The sequence below is a fragment of the Amphiura filiformis genome, chromosome 18 (genome assembly GCF_039555335.1).
Source record: "Amphiura filiformis chromosome 18, Afil_fr2py, whole genome shotgun sequence".
Taxonomy (NCBI): Eukaryota; Metazoa; Echinodermata; class Ophiuroidea; order Amphilepidida; family Amphiuridae; genus Amphiura; species Amphiura filiformis.
In genome coordinates, this window is record NC_092645.1 from 10243440 (window position 1) to 10263436 (window position 19997).

The 19997-nt window shown below is 39.1% G+C and overlaps 1 protein-coding gene across 1 annotated transcript in view; it reads right to left on the reverse strand.

Moving 5' to 3' along the window:
• Window positions 1-19997, reverse strand: part of LOC140138960 (dynamin-binding protein-like) — a 105672-nt gene that overhangs the window by 31168 nt on the left and 54507 nt on the right. Inside the window, 12 exon segments of the mRNA XM_072160741.1 lie at window positions 3139-3192; window positions 5137-5275; window positions 6150-6223; window positions 7917-8048; window positions 8575-8727; window positions 10001-10360; window positions 10363-10762; window positions 10765-11458; window positions 11497-12385; window positions 13277-13369; window positions 16175-16300; window positions 16470-16753. Coding sequence (XP_072016842.1) covers window positions 3139-3192; window positions 5137-5275; window positions 6150-6223; window positions 7917-8048; window positions 8575-8727; window positions 10001-10360; window positions 10363-10762; window positions 10765-11458; window positions 11497-12385; window positions 13277-13369; window positions 16175-16300; window positions 16470-16753 — 3398 coding nt within the window.

Sequence of the window (19997 nt, forward strand, 5' to 3'; positions counted from 1 at the left end):
GGAATTACGATCCTACGATGTTACGGCATTATTCACCTCGGTACCTGTAGACAAAGCACTGACTATTATACAAGCTCGGTTGGAAAGCGATAACACGCTCAGTGAAAGAACTAAGCCTATCAGCTTCACGCAAGTCACTAAGCTTCTGGGCGTGTGTTTACGTTGTACTTATTTCGTGTATAATGGAGTGTTCTATCAACAAATCCATGGGGCGGCGATGGGGTCCCCAGTGTCACCAATCGTCTGCAATTTGTACATGGAAGATCTTGAACAAAAAGCAATAAAATCAGCTCCCCACCCACCGTTGTGGTGGTATCGTTATGTGGATGATACGCACACAAAATTAAAGAAACAATATGCCCAGGAGTTCACAGACCATCTCAACTCTCTGGACACTGATATCAAGTTCACGACAGAAGGTGAAGAAGATGGCGCCCTCGCGTTTTTAGACACTCACACTGTAATCAAAGAAGACAGGAGTCTTAAGATCAAGATCTACCGTAAGCCCACTCATACGGACCAATATTTGAATTTTCAATCTAATCACCCTGTCCAACATAAACTTGGTGTCATTCAAACTTTATATCACCGAGCGGATTGCATCGTCACAAATCCTGTAGACAAGGAGGAGGAGAAATCGCACATCAACGCTTCACGCTTGAAAATTGCGGCTATCCCAATTGGGCTTTTGACAGAGCTGTTAAACCAAAGAAAGACAAGAAAGACACAGAAAAAGTCAATCGTGAGACTAACACTGAGACAAAGGGACAAGTGGTTTTACCGTATATAAAAGGTACATCCGAGGCGCTTAGGAGAACTTTTGGCACCTACGATATAAGAGCGAGCTTCAAGCCTACCCAAACGCTAAGACAACTGCTTGTTTCCCCAAAAGACATAACCGAGAAGAAGGACATAGCTGGGCGGTTTATTTTATTCCATGCCAAGGACAAACCCGTGAGGGTCAGTGTTCGAATCTTATATCGGCGAGACAGAAAGATCACTTCGCACTTGATTTTTGGAACACCGTCGCCCCAGCTCCACCTCGTCTGAGGTCTCCCAACATATTCACATTGAGTCTCCCGGCCATCATATAGACTTGGACAAAGTTCAAATTCTGGACAAGGAACCCAGATATTTTGAGCGTGGTGTGAAGGAGGCCATCTATATCAGAGTGAACCAGCCATCGCTGAACAGAGGCGGGGCGATACAAGCTACCAAGAGTGTACGACCCGATTTTGGGGTCAAGTGTCCGAAAGGTCGCTGACCTCTGAATTGGGTTGCCAGTCTGCTGATGAAAGTCGAAGTGTCGACTGAAAATTCCAGGTACGCAAATTTTTGTGTTGAGATCAAAGGTTTAAACCTCTAAATTATGTTTACTACCAACACAGATGAACTTTCATTCTAGATTAATATCATTGTTCATACATTTTAAGCTTTATTCATGACACAGATTTACAAATGTTACAACACGGATTACAACACGGAAAATGGATTTTAGAAAACGGTAAACTTCGGACTCTACCTTAATCTCCCACACAGGGAGTGTAGATTTCAAAAAGAACCACCCATTCAGGTAACTTCATGTGAAATTCACACTCCCTGTGCAGGAAATTAAGGTCATGTTTTCCATAGGCGGTATATGGATTTCAAATGGAATACATGTAGCCCAATTATAATGCTTCCAGATTGACTAGGAAATCATTAACGTATAAGAGAGAGACCAAATAATTTATCTCATAACGTTCTAGAAGCCTCCTTTTTATTACAAGCACTGCCCTAGCCTGAGATTTTCAGTCTTCCACCAAGCTCTGATGGGTCACCTTGCCATGCCAATGCATAATATCCTGTGTCCGGTCCAACGCGCCTCACGACATAGCAAATTCACCTAATTACCAGCACCAAATCACAGACATAGAAGACAAGGACAAGTCAACACTAAAACAGCACATCAATACAAGCAAGAAATAAGCAACCACCAAAGCATCTGCAGATTAATTAGCACCACCCTGCTCGTGTGACCCCTTCTCAGGGGCGTTGGGCAGTACTCAATCCAGATCCAAATGGGCCATTTATGACCCATTTTGACTCAACATAATAACCCATTTGCTATAAATTTGAAGGTATCCAGTGGAAGATGCTGGTCATTTGGGATCTTTAAACCCACTTGGGATCCCAGTCAGCATGAACAGGATGTATAATTTCTTGCACAGTAGGTTTGTGAGGGAAATGTATTGGATGTGTGTTGATGCATTAGTGTGCTGAGTAGGTGATATGAGGTGAGTGGAGTGTGTTGGGTGTGTTCATGCGATAGTTACATCTTGACTCAAGTGTCACAAGTGATAAATAAAGTGATGAGTGCATTAGGTGTGTGGTTATCAATGCAGTATAGAGTATTGTGTGATATAAGGTGTCTGCAGTGTGGTGTTTCACTTGTACTACATGTATAATACTGCAAGTGTGTTGCATTTTAGTCTCCCCCTATTGAGCATTCAGTGGGTGTGTGATTTTGTGCTTATGCTAAACCTTCGTGAATGTGTTATATTATGTGGTGGTTGAGTGACACATATTATGAAGGTGTGTGGAATATTTTAGGAGTGTGGAATGTGCTGGATGTGTGGAAATGAGATCATGCATGAGCTACATACCTCACTGAGTGTGTCTCTATACTCACCAGAATATTGATGCACGCATTAGTTGCTACATAACTCCCTGAGTGTGTCTCTGTCCTTGCAACAGTATATGCACATGTAATTCAATAGGATATAGGAGTGTGTTGGGTGTGTGGAATGGGGGGAGTGTGTTGGGTGTGTAATGAATATAATCATGCATGAGTTACATACCTCCTAGAGTGTGTCTCTGTGCTTGCAACAGTAGTTGTTCACTATGTAACTTGTCTGTAAACACATTTAATTCAATGGGATATATAAGAGTGTGTTGGTTGTGTGGAGTGTGTAGGGAATATAATCATGCATGAGCTACATACCTCCCTGAGTGTGTCTCTGTGCTTGCAACAGTTGTTGTTCATTATGTACCTTGTCTGTATACTTTACATGCGTAATTCAATGGGATATATGAGTGTGTTGGGTGTTTGGAATGTATTAGGTGTGTAAGGAATATAATCATGCATGAGCTACATACCTCCCTGTGTGTGTCTCTGTGCTTGCATCAGTTGTTGTTCACTATGTACCTTGTCTGTATGCATGTGCAATTCAATGGGATATAGCAGTTATGAATAGTGTATTTGCAAGTGCCATGTGAGGAATGTTGACCCTAAGAATGGGCACTATCAGCCAAGTCATCAACCTCTAAGAACTATTTTGACTGGTTACAAAGATTGGTATATCATATATTGAGCCAATCAGAGAAATGGTAAGAAAAGTCAGTAGAGCTAAATGGGATTAAGCTTAATTGCTGAGAGATGTAAAAACTATATTATTTTGGCTACTCAACTTATATCACATAATCAAAAGCGTTAATGGTTGGGGGGGGTGGATTTGGACTAAATTGTCAATAAGTGGCTGAAACAAACAAAATATGATTCATTATTCCAAAAAGTTGGGGGGGGGGCACATCCCTGTCTCCCTCCGGATTGATGCACATACATGTAATCAACTAATCAGGGGCTCAGTAAATAGTACCCATGCATGGGGCTGCCATTGCCTTCACCAATATATGATCACAAGCTAACCACTTCTTCATCCCAATTAATGCACCATAATAGACAATAATTTTTGCATTCACTGAAATGTTTTGCTTTGGAACAAAAACTACTCACCAATGGGTATGCTTGATACTATTGCTGAAGCTGAAACGTATGACAGACAATGCCACTACACTATCATTGGGCATGAGAATTAAGGTGAACTGGTGCTATATGACAGTTGGAATTCTAGTGCAACATACTTTTGATTGAAACTATAAAAAACACAACTGTGCATGCCTAAAGCTGAATTTATACTCGATCGCTTTTGCAGAAAAGCGATTCTCACGCATGCTCAATGTTTACTTACATTTCCAGAGCGTCAAGCCGATCAATCAATTCAAATCGCGGAGGCAAAAACGACGTCGCTTTTGCAAGTTGAAGAAATCTCAACTTCCCAGCGATATCGCTTGACACATGAATCGTCAACCAATCATATACAACCAACTGGATCTATTATTTTGCTAATTAATTTACCTTTCTCGATTTTTAACTTTTGATCATGAATTAATTCAAAGCAATAATTATTGACAGCAACTGATGTTTTACAAATGTATTTTGTGGCATTTAGAATATTTTAATTGTCGTCTGCAATCGCTATCGCCGTGATAAGTATAAATGCAAAAGCGGCCAGGCGATGCATCGCATAAAATTCGGCGATTGTCGATAAACTTTTCAAAAGCGTTTAATCGCAATCGCTCAGCGATCGAGTATAAATTCAGCTTTACTGTGTTTGCTGTCCTACAAGCATCCACAGTGGGATTTTATCCCCATGAGAACTACCAGCTGATTGGCCATAAAGAAGTTTTCATTATCAATTGGCCCAATCAGCAACATTGTTAGAATAATTTCACCACACAAAAAAATTGGGGTGAATTATTTGCAAAGCTCCATTCTGATTGGTGATTAAAGTGAACATATCATGTTATTGACCAATCAGAGGCAATGTTAGATCGGCAGGTAGTGGTCAGAGGGTTATGATATCTCAAAAAGTGAAAATCCAGACATTACAACCCATTTGTGATGGAATCTATTTCCTCCAATTAATTTGGTCAATTCACAATACGATGATCCTCCAGCAGTGGTTGAGGAGAGGCCATAATATGCAGTGCATCATGGGAAAATGACGATATCCAAAGCCCGCATAATACGAATACAACACAGGAAAATAATTATATCAATGTGTGTTTGATGTCAATAAAATGAAGTTACACACTAAAACAGCAATGTACAATTAAGTTAGATCAATATTCTATCTATATTGATCATACAGAATTTGTGGAGCTGTTTTCTATTATTATTATCACATTTGCGTGAAAATGGTGGCTAAAACGTTAATCTTGACCATGGAGATCAAAAATTGGACTAACAAGAGCATCTGCTGGTAGCACATCGTATTGTGAATCACAAGATTTCTATTGAGTATGTAGGCCTACCTTGTAATGAGTGCAGCTCTCCTTGTAATTGCTGTATATTCCCTTGGCATTCTGTTAACTGTTGCTCAATATCAACTCTGTCCTCTGGGCTGGCTGCTTGCAGTAAATTATCAAGTTTATGTCGCTGTTGCTCTTGTTTCTATGGCACAAAAAAACCATAATGAAACATAACAATAAATACATGTGCAGTGATATCAACATAGGAAAAACTGTAGTTCAAGTTCTTCAAACAAACGACAAACAAACCACATGTGACCTGCTGCCATGATGAGCATAAAGTCGCAAATTGGTAGTTTTGGGACATCTTGGCTGTTGATGTTCTTTGTTTGCTGCGCACATGTACAAGCCAGTATATTCTTGTGAATGGCCCATTGTGCCCCATTCACAAAGGACATACAGACATACTACTGGCTTGAACAGGTGCATGTGAAACAAAGAACGCTATAAATGAAGCAGCCAGGACATCTAACTTGCAACTTTACGCTCATTTCATAGTAGCAGGTCATATAATGAGAGGAAAGTTGCAAATTTTTATTTTCGAGTTATGGCCAGTTCATAATCTCTGGATCATAAGCTTTAAAATGATATATAACTTGCCAGGATTGCTCTCTCACTTGGTGATCAAAGTCAGTATTTTTGAGAAGAATTCTTTTGTTTTCTATTGTTTCCTGGCGTGTTCAATGAGCCATATCTCCTCTTCTTCCCTAGCAACTTTCCGCTCACTTTGTGAGAACAGGTCTCATCTCAAATACCAAATATTTAATGTCAAATCAGTAGAGTAGGTTTTAGGGAAATGCTAGATTGAATTTCATAGGATTTATTAATTTATATACATGTACTGCTTGTAATTTGTAAAACTGTATGAGAAAAAAAACCCATTTTGTCATTGATTTTTTGCTTGGAAATTTTTTTTTCTGGATCCCGCAAATAAAAAAATTGTGGTAAAGTTAGTCCAAAAATGTGTGTGTGAAGGGAAACAAACTTCTTTTATTTTTAAGCCTTAGTTGGTTTACCTCAATTTCAGTATGGAATTCTGCTATACTAGCCTCCAAGGACCTGATGGTAGCCTGAGTGTTGGCTTCTGCATCTGGAATGATATCAAATCAATATAATATTACCACTGCTTAATGCACATTTACCACATGGGACTTACGTTATTCATGAGGTAGTGCATAGTGGGTAAAATATACCAAGATTAGTATTGAGTGATGCATTGTATTCTAACATTAGAGGTTTTAACTGTGCATCAGTAGTTTTGAGTGTATTGAGAAAAATCTAAATATGTGACGCGATCAAGGGAAATGAGTCGTATATCGCTATACTGATTTTGAGATATTGGCAAAGAAACTGTTAAAATTCTTTTGCTTTCAGAGATTGATAAATTGACGTAACTTCACAAAGAAAAGTCATATCAACATGGGGTTTTTAGTTTCTGAAAGCTCTTTATGTCCTCTTTAGAAACCTATATAAAACTTCGTTTTCAACCAGGGTCGACATGTGACTCATTCCCTTGATCATGTCACATATTTTGCCATTAGAATGTCTCAATATTTCAAGGTCTCAAGCAAAATCTTTTGATTTTTCACACACCCAGAAGTTATCAACCTCATTCATAAGTAACACTATTTTAATTACTATAAAAGCATGACCAATAAGGATTCAACTGCTTGCCCACATTAGTGCGCACTTTTGCTGCATGCAACATGCATGTAAACGTCACACACTGATGTGATTATATACATGTAGCATATAATGTACTACGTCACATGATGTGATCATTATAAGATATTGATAACCAGCTTGTGTATTAAAAAAAAAGCGCAGTGATTTATAGTGCACTCTGCATAGGCATAATGCCACAAGATCCACAAGCCTTAGCACACTTTACAGGTTGTCGCTGATCACTACGGCCCACATCATTCCATAACCATTTAACAACAACACAGGGACTTTGCTGCTTCAAGAGCGCACACCCTAGACATTCCACAAATAACCATCGCAACCAATTAACTCAATTCTCCAAGAGAGCGTACTTTACCACCACCAGGGTTCGAACCCGCAACCTCTCGAAACCACAGTCGAAAGCCTTAACGATTGAGCTAACTTGACTGCATAATATTAGCATATTACAAATAATAAACTTTCCTACATCAGGAATCAGGGAGATTTTCTGAAATGTGTGAAACTTAAAAAACATTTTCTTAATCAGGGAGATTGTTAAACTTGGCTATCAAAATGTGATATAATAAATGTATTTCAGGAAACCTCCTGCATAATTATAATTATAACCCGAGACTGAATTAAAAAGAATTGTTTGTGTCTGGCGTCATTGTCAATCAAACTCCCAATGCCCCTTGATTGGTTGGTAGCACGTAAAAGGAAGGCTGATTCATCTGGTGCCTCCGTTGTAAAAAAGGAATTGCAGAAAATGGCAAAAAATTAAGGTACTTTTAAAAGGCAAAAGGCAACTTTTCTAAAATTAAAATTAAGGTACGCTGTTTTACCGCCACGTTCAGAAATTCCAATCACCACGGGTTGTTTCTGAGTTTGATTGACACATGAGGTAAGAAGCAAAATTATTCTACAATTTTACCAAAATTAGAATTACATGTAGAGCTCATGAAATATCATGACTATTTTTTATTTACAGAAAACAATGAAAGAAATTTTTATTTAAGAAAAAGTGTTGACAATAAAAGCACTAGGGGCATTTCTTTAAGATCTAGAGAATGTGTAGAAGCACTGGTACATCAACTTTGACACCAAGCCTAAACACCTACCTCCTTCAGGCCTCAGACTAGACAGTACGTCATCATCCTTATGTGCGATGGCTCTAGGTGGCGCTGGTCTTGGCGGACCTGATTCTGGTCTTGGTGGACCTGATTCTGGTCTTGGCGGACCTGATTTCTTCACTGAATTTGAATACATAAAAGAACATTATATTTAGAAATGAAATTCAATTTTAACTCTCTCCACACAGGTGTCGCTGCAGGCGACAAGTTTTTAAAGAAAATTCTAAATTTAAAAAATTTCAGAATTGTAAATATTCATTACCATATTTGGAATCAACATGATAAATGCATTAAAATGAGTACAAACAAGCCTCGTATTGGTTCAGTGGTTTTTTAGATAGCTCTTGATATTTTAGAAAATATCTCAAAACTTTGACTTTTTATGTTGAAGCTTATGGTTACCACACAGAGCATTAAATTTATAATGAAAATATATCCTACAGATCAATGTATACCTTTTCAGGTATTTCCAACCCATTGCACATACTGCAAATGCCTGGTTCGAAGGCGATTACATACACCCATCCTAACATCTGCAATAGCTGCCCCAATAGACATCTAACATTTCTGCATTGTATAATTGTACACATATGACACATGGCAGCTATCCCAGGTAGGTCAATCTTGAACTAATCCCTAGACATACCTTTGTCTTTACTGGGTGGTTTTGGCCGAGCTGGTCTGGGTGCTTTCGCCGGCTTAACTTCTGTTGAGGGCGCTTCTGGTACACCACCGATGCCTAACAGATCACCAATAGCAGCAGGTGATGTGTTGTCTACAAGAGAGGCTTTATCATTGCCTGAGAGAAACAAATATTGTTATTTTATTAAGTATGTAATGGGGCTACACAGCCTTCACAAGAACATTTTTTATGTGACCTGCTACCAATAAATGAGCGTTAAGTCGCCAGTTGGCAGTTTCGGGATGCCCTGGCTACTGCGTTGCTGTTCTCTGTTTCACACGCACCTGCTCAAACCAGTAGTATGTCTGTATGTCATTTGTGAATGGGGCACAATGGGCCATTCATGAAGGACATACTACTGGCTTGTACAAGTATGCAGCAAACAAAGAACATCAACTCAGTCAGCCAGGATGTCTGGCAACTACCAACTTGCGACTTTACTCATTTCGTGCTAGCAGGTCACACATAAGTACAATGGGAATGATTGTGTGCTACAAGAGGAAATTGAATATAATTAAATAGGGAACAGTTAACTGGAAATTTTGATGGCCATTTTGGATTCCATCTTGAATTGGAAAGATGCAAATGAAACTAGGTTTGTACAAATATAATTCTGTTGATCGGAAAACGTTTGTGAAGATTACCATTCATCCAGGTAGTAAACAATAATAATATTTGAACTATAACCTAGTCAACTGGACTTGCTATTTTTGAGTGCGAAATTTTGACATCCAATACTGACCGCATCATCATCCCTACTGATCATTTTAAAAATAGTAAGTCCAGTTGACAAGATTATAGTTCAAATATTGTTATTGTTCAATATTCTCTTCCGATTTGCAATTCAGTTCAACATGGGTCGAGAGTGAGCAAATTATGTTGATTTCATGACTATTCTCAACTTGAAAATAAATGGAACCTGTGCAAAGCAGTAGGAGATGAATTGCGGTGATGTATCATGTTGCAAAGGATTCTGGGAAGAGTACATTCTCTGTTGGAGACCCATTGCTATCGTGGGGTTGGTAGAGAAATCTATACGGGGACAACCCCATCCCCTATTAAGGGTAGACGAGGTATTGTTGGTTGAAGCAAATCGATTTTCATTACCTAGATCAATATATTATTGAAAATTAACACCTTGATGTTTTGCAAAAGTAACTCAAGAACCGCAGCACCTATAAAAGTGTTTCTGTGATATTTTAATTCTTCTACATGCTCGTTATGAATTGAGCAATGCAGTTTTTGCCAAAGCTCACTACCATTCATAAGATGCTGTGAACTACCTAATCACAACAGTTTAAAATAATTAATAACCTTAAAGAGTTTAACCAAAAGGTGATAAGGAATTGTGTTATTGTATCTTCTTACACACCCTGTATATGAGACATACCTTGAATTTGGAATGTACTGTCAAAATCATCATCGAGTAAAGATGGCTGGCCAGGAGCCTCACCGGTTGGCGTACCAAAGACTTCATCACCTACGCTTGTATCCCATGCACTCGTATCAAACATATCCTGAACACTCGCCTGGAACACAGCAAGATCCTTACAAAACTGATCTGAATCTGGCGCAATCTTCTTAATTTCATCATCTGATAACACACCTTCGGGCGTTTCACAAAAAAATGGTGAATCGCCTTCATTTGAGGATAATGACCCTGCACGAGGCCGTGGTCTGATTGACTTAGGGTCAAATTTCTCTGCATTTGGTTTTGGGGTTTCTAATTCAGAGTCTCTTAAATGCGTGGGGAAGGTGGAGGTGGAAGCTTAACCGCTGTTGGTAGCGTGAACCCAGTAGTAGGAGGATTGATATTGAAAGTGATATTCTGCATAGGCATGTCATCTGACCATTCGGATGCAACGCTATCATCTCGAAGAAACCGAGCTGGTACACTTGTTGGGACAATCGGCGGTGCTGCTTGCACTGGCGCTATAGGCGCAGCAGGTTTCGATTGCGAAAAGAAACTCACTACACCTTCAGCTGATGAGGGCGCTGAGTCAGGAGTTGATTCAAGACTGAATGGATTTGCAGGTGAAGGAGCGGGGGCGGGAGGCTGCCCCCTAAACGCTTCATCGCTACTTTCTGATGCACCACGCGCCGGGATGGGTTCGACAGCAGCTGCAAATGGATTAGGCGATGGCTGACGTTGCTATGAACAAGAGGTTTGAATTCATCAGCAAAAGCACCAGCTGTTGTCGAGGTATTTTCAACTGGTTCTACTGCTGAAAATGGATTAAACTTTTCGCGGTGCTTGTCACTTCTGGCACTGCTTTCACTTCTTACGCCACTGAGGGCATTGTCCAAATCTTGTGATACTTGATCCATTGTTAGCATCATTGCTTCCATTTCCGCCTTATCGCTTGCGGAGACATCATCTGCAGCAGGAGCAACATTACCTGGTTCTCCCACCTTACTATCCGCTTCTACCTTAGGTGGGCTACTTAGTAATGAACCTCTTGACTTAACAGGACTAGATACACTACGAACGTGCTTAGTAGTGTTAACATTAAATGGTTGCGCTGTTGCTAACTCATTATACTTTGATGCGCTATCTACTGAATCAGTTTTATCAAGCGGTGCTTTATCGGATTCGTTTACATCTGATAATGACACAGGCGGTAGTGCCCCTGGTGGCGGGCTCATGACTGGAGCTAGTATATCATCAATGGGGGCATCATCCACAGGTGTTATATCCAGAATGGATTTCATAGGGTCAAAGGTCACATGATCAGTATCAGCTAAACTTGATAAATCTCTAAAAGAACCAAGCAGATTAGGTCCATCGGCAACTTGCAACATACCCAATGAAGAGGGCTCTTCCGGTTTGCCCGGAAATGATACTGGTCGGCGCCACCACCGGTCTGAAAGCACTTTCGGTAATGCGGATCTTTAGGTACGGAAGTATTACTCTGTGGCTGTAATATGATGTCATCTTTTCCAAGTGGATCCAAACTAAATAAATCATCTACAGTGGATCCATTTGATTTTGGAACACTTGGAGCTTGTCTTTTCTTGTCTACATCAAATATATCCAGCGCATTTGAACCTGGTGCACTGGGAGCCTTTCCTTTACTGGCCTGTGGGGGCGCCGGTGCTTTGCGCTTGACGGATGGAGAAACAGGTTTCTCAATCACTTTGACATAATTTGCTGGCACAAACCCAACTTTGCCATTTGGGTGTTTCGCTTCGATCCAATCATCATCAACTTTTTCAACAATGGTGATAATCTCCCCTTGCTTAACTCCTAAGTCCTGAGCGGTTTCAGCCTTGAATTCATAGAGCACCTTGGCTTTTTTATTTTTCCACTGCGATGCAGCAGATTCTATACTATTGTTATTGCTTGATTCAGGAATGCCTAAAGTCTGGGGTTTACTTGCAGCGCTGCTATTACCGGCAAGTTTTGGCGGTACAAATCCTGCTGGGATATCCACCACAACTTTAACATAGTTACTAGGAAATATACCAACTTTGCCATCAATTTCACCTTCCAACCAATGGTCGTCAATCCTGTTTCTTAGTTTAATCTTTTCCCCATCCATGAAGCTCAACTCTCCGGGATGGTCAGCACAAAATGGGAATACCGACTTAGCAAAAGGTTCAGCTTTTGAAGATGGATTGCTCCCCGGATTGTTTATTGATAAACCATCATTTATAAGTGCATTTTGATGAGCGCCCTCCTTGTTTCCTTGAATAATTTCCACACATAGGGAAGGAAATTGACCACTGCGCCCATCAGCAGTGGTCCCACGATACCAGTCATGGTCAACCTTTTCTGTAATGGTAATAAAAAAGTATAGAAAAATGAGATGATAAAGTCATGATCAAGTTTACAAAATACTTTTCGAAAAACACATACCACTTCCTACATTTATTCACTGGTAACCAGGGACCTGTGCTGGACTGATGAACATGATATTTTTTCAGATATTCTGCACCTAACTGGGGGTGCTAACCTGCTTTACACAAATTATGAACAACTGTTTTGGATTTTAATTTGTCTACAGAGGGCTGGTTTTTATATCAACAACAGAGGATGCACTCTCAAATGCATTTTAGGCTGTTTATTACAGTCGATTGGACATCATCGCTGGGTAGGAAAAAACCTCATGCATTTTTACTCATTTAGCATACTTATTTAGCAAATTGATAACAGTGGCAAGTCATTGAATTTAATAATAGTGTCATTTTGCAGGGCTTACAAATACTTGAGAACTGTTCAAAAATAGTGTTTTTTTATGTTACAATTGCATATTTGCCAAATGGGTCAGAGTGAAAATACAACATATGAGGTTTTGCCTGCCCAAAAATGACATGTCAGCTAAACTGGGCCGGTCCACCGTTGCAGTAAAGCCCACGGTTGGAATGTTAAGTTTCATATGTTGGGGTATCACCGTCAGTCCGAAACACCATCAATCCGAACCACCGTCAGTCCAAAAATCGAATTGAAGTTAGGGTTATTAGGGCTAGGGTTAAGGTTAGGGTAAGGGTTGAGGTCTTTTTCAATTAGATTTTCGGACTGACGGGGGTTCGGATTGATGGTGTTTCAGACTGACGGGGTGTACCCTTTATGTCTGCATTTGCCGGCAAACAAATACACACTAGTAAACCCCTACATACACAGCCCCCCCCCACACAAAAATGAGCTGATATTAGACAAGTTTACCTGTAATGGTGATGATTTCACCCACTTTGAAGCTAAGCTCATCATCAAGTTGACCTGTACTAGCTTGGATTGCTTTGGCTTGTAATATATGACCTGCAAATAGAAAACAGAAAATGAGATTAGAAAAAAGTGGCTTAAATGTGTGGCTTCTTTATATATACCGTATTTGTTCCAATAAATGCCCATACCCCAATAAGTGCCAACCCAGGGTATTTTCAATTTGCTAAAGGGTTCCATTACTGTTGAAGTGACTGATAGACGTTGATACAGTGAAATAGCTTGAGAACTTGAAGTCCAGTATAAACTTGCAATACATTATAACATAGGTAAATTTGTCTCTAATAAATGGCCCTTACCAAAAAATTAGGTAAACCTGGTAAAAAATAAGCGCCACCCAAATGACTTTGCAAAACACCCTGGTCAGATGAGGAAGATGTTAGCAGATCAGGATTGACCTGTATACCTACAGAATAAACATCTTCTGCTTCTCCATCTGACTTTATTAGCTCAGATGATCTTAGGTTGTAATCCTGGATGGTCAGTGGAATTTTAAATATAAACGATAACATGCCACATGCCCATCAAACGTGCTGTTGCCAGAGTGTGATTGGTTGTGGTGTTTCTACTGCACACAATATCTTTCTGAACTCTACAATTTTTTACCCTGATGTGGCAGTGATGTCAGTGCACATTTCCTTGGGCGCAGCTTCAGAATGCGTGCACACACCTTGGCTTAAAGATGTCGTATATGCATGCAAATCATCAGGGTGAAAAATAGTATAGTTTCTTAAAAGGAGCAGAAGCAAATCCCAAATGGGCTATTCAAGTTGAAATCCATACACCCCTATAGAAGGCTTGACCTTAATCCTCTACACAGGGAGTATGTATTTTAAATTGAGTTATCTGAATACGTGAATCCATTTGTCATCTACACCACCTGTGTGAAAAATTAAGGTCATGTCTTACATATGGGGTGCATGGTTTTCAACTGAAAGAGCCAAGTAAATCAGGTCTTTATCAAATTGATTGGCATTTTGGTCATGTGATGATAATAGATTCATATGCCAGCTAATGCCTAACATCCATCTAGATCCCTGTCTTTGACATAAGATTTCACAGCTTAGCATCAAAGACCTCAAAATGTTTTCATACTGTTTTGAAATGGTTGATTTAAACCATCCTATAACACCAATCAATTCTTTGGGCAGTCCAAAGAGATTAAACTAGGAGACACGAATCCGCCATGTTTGTGTGTTACTCATGGACATACAGTGTACTTTGTGTTATTTTGCCACTTGCACCACAAAGTTTGCTTTTAAGGACTTGTATTTTCGGAACTCTACCTAAAAGATGTCAAATTAGGAGAGGAAAGCCAGTGCTGCATTCCAAAAGTTAAGTAACATATATATAGTCCATGCCAGCTGCTTCACCAGAGCAATGGGCTATAATTGCAATTGAAATTCATACACCCCTAAGAAAGACATGACCTTGATCGCCCGCACAGTGAGTGTGTAGATTTCAAATGAAACATCCTTTAACAAACAAAATACTTTGACATTCTATTAAAAATGAATGTCCAAACTTAGAGACTGGCATTAGCATGCCAGGCTTATTCCCACAAGTCTACTCTTGAATGACCAATCAGTTCAGTTTTACTTCCTTTTTCTAAAAATAATCTGAAGTATTGTACTGAATAATTGAAGACTAAATGAAATTGAATCTCCCTATGAGAAGTCAATGACATGCTTACAATGAAGGTGACTGCACAAATTTAATCAAGGAATTGATTTATATCCAAAGTGTTTTGTGTGTAAATGAATGGTATGAATGTAAAACCAGGGTCAGAATTTCATTTCAATCAATCTTGATTTTTGCAGAATAAATTTGTAGGAATCATTTGATTCTTGCCAATCAACTTCTGTGTAAACTACAAATATTGGCGAGAATCAACTTGATTCATACAAATCTTCTGAAAATTGATTCTTGGATTCTCGCCAAATCCTGACTCTGAAAATTGGATATTGAGGGGTCAGTGTAAGAAGACGTCCTTGACATCCTGTTCTTTCAAAAGACAATTGCAATCTGTTGATAAAAAAAAAAAAGCGCAGTGATTTATAGTGCGCTACGCTTTGAGGCACAACGCCTAGACGTTGATCCACAAGCCTCAGCACACTTTACAGGTTGTCGCTGACCACTATGGCCCCACATCATTCCATAAACCATTAAACAACAATTCAGGGACTTTGCTGCTTCAAGAGCGAACACCCTAGATATACCACAAATAACCATCGCAACCAGGATCAGCTCCCCGAGTTTCGTACGGGTTACAACGAGACAAATTAGCAGTGAGTTCCTTGTCCAGGGGAATTTCAAGCTAACTCAATTTTTCCATGAGAGCATACTAGGCACCGCCAGGGTTCGAACCCGCAACCTCTCGCAGCATAGTCGAACGCCTTATCGATTGAGCTAACTTGACTGCGAGTATGTAGTGATATGTAGTGATATGTTGGCGTTTTCACTTTTTGGGATAATTCTGCATTCTGGTATACCCTGCACACATGTATAACCTAACCCTAATCCTAACCCTAGAAAATAGAGTGCGCAGGGTAAACTAGAATTGTACCCACTTATTGATATTAGACAGGCCAATTCCCCTTGAAATAAGCTTCACAATGATATATTACAAGTCACAAGATAGCAAGGTAGTTTGTAAGGTAGTCGTAAAAAATCAGTATAAGAACTCTGAAATCCCTTGTTTTCTACAGATTTTTGTGAAGTTTAATGGACCATACATGTATTTCAAAAAAGGCTCTGCCAACGTTACAGCCCATTCATGGTGGATTGTCGAATTTGATGGAAATATCTCTCATTGACCTCTGAGTTGACCTTATAACCCACCTTGTACATGTTTGTCGTCATTCTGCACCAGTGATACATAATTTGATGGGAAGATCCCTTGTTGACCCTTGAACTTGCCTCTCAGCCAATTTGCATCGATTTTCTCCAAAACTTCAATTACATCGCCTAAAACAGGGAAACACAAAAAAATATGCAAGAATTATGTTGTACTACTATAAAGATTCGCCTAATGGCGGATATGAGCTCCCTTGACAAAAAGGATAGTTATCATTTGTGCTTACTATCAAGCGCTTTAAACATGAAATTTTAACAAACAAACAAACCATATCCTTACCTTTACTAAATCCTAAATCTCCATCATGACCAGCTGCAAACGTTTCTATAGCAACGACCTTTTGCCCTGCCTTAAAACCGCCATCACCTGCACCATGACCTATGACCTCCACAAAGTTGGTGGGAAATGTTCCTGTTTTGTTCCCACATTTTCCTACAGCCCAATTATCATCAACTTTTTGAACAATTTCGATGGTATCGCCAGGATGGAGAGGGAGTTCACTGTCTTCGGTGGGTTGAAAGTCGTACAGGGCACGAACTTTGACCCCAGGCTCCATCAGTAAGCTGCAAAGAAGAGAACAAGAAGGTATACATTTTATTACACCTAATTTGTCCAACAGAAAGTCACATTTTAGAAAAAAAAATTTAAATTGAGTTGTTATCATCATCAGTACCCAAGCATTATTGTACTGACATCCAAATGCTTTCCCATGATGCATTGTGCTGAATTACACATGAAATCTTGCTATACTTGGGTTAACCCTAACACCCAAAAATCTTACAAAATCTTACGATGAAAAAATCTGCGCATGCATGAATCCCAGGGTCTGCGATGGCGCAATCACCCTAAGTGTTATATGCTTGCGAATTGCTGGCGGGCAGCAATAACCCGTATAGCTACCGGTCCGTGATTGTGTGCTTGGCATGCGAGGGGTCAAAGGTTCGAATCCCGGGGGTGCCAAGTCAAAAATTCTTCTTCTCCTTGACTTCTTTGACTTCCGATCCCAAAAAGCAGGGTCCAGTGTTAGGGTTAATAGGATTGAACAAATAGAAAGTCAAAGTACTGATTGAATATGTCATTTTGTCCAATTTTGAAAGATGTTTGGAATTGATATCCCAAATACAAAGCATATCACATGCTTGATCGTTTGTATTCACTGTCTTTGATAATTATTAAATTAAATATAAGAAACCCATCAGAATTAAAGGTCGGTGCCCAATATTTTTTACACTGTATTTTATGTCTGTACCAAAATAATATGATTCCCAAGTTTCAAGTTAAATTGCACAAGCGGTTTTGATATTAGAAGCAAAAACATGTTTCACAATGGCCCATGGGTGGCAAACACACTATGGGGGATGAGGCTATCACTTCTTGTTCATAATATCTAAACAGAACATAATTCATGCCTAAAATTTTACTGGGATTATGAGAAAATACTGAAAATTCTTCTGATGCCAAAATCTCCACTTTGGAGGAAGGGATTGAGGCTGTCAGTCTGGTCACACTCTTTTAATACACTCATCTCTAAGTAGTAAATTAGTTTGGTAAGATATGACGTTTCTGATCTCAGCAGCACTTTTCATTAGAGAACCTTAATCTCATTGGAATTACACTATTAATTAAAATGGTCCCATTTCCAGTGGCATAGTTCAATGACCTTTATAGCTTAAAATGTGACCTCACGTTGTGGAGTATGAGTAAGAGTTTTGTACCCATCAATTCAGAGGTCACTTGTTAGAATTTTCTTCTGCAAAATGGCTTCATTATTTTAAAAAACAGGGGTAGTGTGGATTTTAAGTGGAATAGCCCATTGGTGGAAGTGGATCACACATATATATTTTTTTACTGAAGCAGACAAAAGTTTATATAAGATAGTTTTTTCATATAAGTAAAGTATACTTATTTTGAATCCAGGCAATTTGAAATATCAACTTTTAAATGTCAAAAAACAAGAAATCTTATCAGTAATGAAGTATTACAGACACATGGTTAAAACTAGTAATCAATGCAGTCAACCCACGCAATGTAATCATGGTAATAGAGAAGCCAAGATACAAGGCGATAACATCTCTTTCTCGTTATGCCGATACATATAATTTATCGTGTTATGATCATAATCCATATTATTGAAAACAGACTTGTATTGATGTGCTGACAAAGAATTACGCTGTACCTGCATGGTAATGATACAAGCCTCCCTCCTAAATCTAAGCACAATACCTGCTATCTGAGAGTATTCACAACTTAGTACCTGCTATGTTATTTACTGGTAGATACTAGATACTACTTTTTTACATTGGGTCAGGGGTGTAGCCAGGATTTTTATTTTTTGGGGGGGGGGATTTTGACAAAATGGATTTTTTTCCCAAAAAATTTGGACTTTTCTGACCAAGAAAGCATAAACAATTTTGTTTGCTGCCATACTCTTACAAATTGGCAGATTTTGACCTTTTTTGATGTCAAAAGCATAAAAATCCCTTTTTTACCTGCAACACTTGCAAAGTGGACCTTTTAAGAATTGGGGATGGGGCTCCCCTGTCCCCATGGCTAAATCCCTGCATTGGGTGCACCCATCTAAAGACATCTACCACACAAGTCTAAACCCAGGATCTGCTATGTTAGCTGGAAGCAACACAACCTTTAAGCGCTTTACCATTTTTGTTCACTTCATTGCCAATAAAATGGCATCCTGCTTTACTAAATTAATCCGCTTGTGAATCACAGTTAGAGCGAAGCTGTGCCAACATGAATAGTTAATTCCTAGAGTTCATGTAAGTTCTTTAAGGAAATAGAAGTATTGATTCCTGCATTCAGCAATTATTTGCACGGCCTACTTTATAGTGCAAAGAAGGTCCTATCTGCAATAGCTGCTCTATAGACAATGGACAAGTTTTGCATTCTATTGTATACACATGGCACCTGGCAGCTATTACAGAGGGGACTTTCTTGAATGAATCCCTTGCAAAGGTTCTTGAAGGAAAGTATTGATTGTTGCATTCATCCATTAGTAACGATGCTACAACACATGCTGTATTCTGTAAATCATTAACTGCATGATCAATTTGAGATGGCACTAATTTCAGATTTGCTGCTGCTTTTGTTTTATGAAGGTAAACCTGACATTTCCTTTTCTGATATTTCAAGAAGAATATATGTGACACGATCTGGTCCATGGGGGGAAAAAGGAGGTATTTTTGAAAATTGAATTATATTATACAGGTCTAGCATATTTAGTTCTAAAGTTATGAAGTTTTTTGATGCCTATTTTCTTATGTATTTTAATGTTTTTTTACTCCATATTTTTACCTTTATCTCGGTTTCAAATTTGCCGCCTTTGGCCCCCATGCATGGACCGGATTGTGTCACATATAGATAGGCCTATTAAGTAGTAATGCTATAAAGTCTATCAGGGCTGCCAACATTTAGGAATTGCATGGCACAATATATCTATTTACAAAACTTGCTGTTTTATCAAAATAAGGTTGTGCTAAAAACATCAGTCGACCACCCCACAAAATCTATTAATGTGATTTGTGCTTTGGTGATGCCCTGCATTGTTAAATGCACTGCACTGCACTACACTGGAAAACACAATACATGAAATGTGAGTTTTGATAGAACAACTTAAATGCAATTGTTGTCAGGGTTTCTTATTCGGTCTACCCTCAGGTTTCACGACAATTTGGTTTTATTTGGGAGAGATTTGTGTGTTTTTAGGAAATGAGTGGAGATATGTGGGTATATTTGGATGATATTTGGTAGATATTCTGGTGTATTTGGGAGATATCTGGGTATATTTGTGAG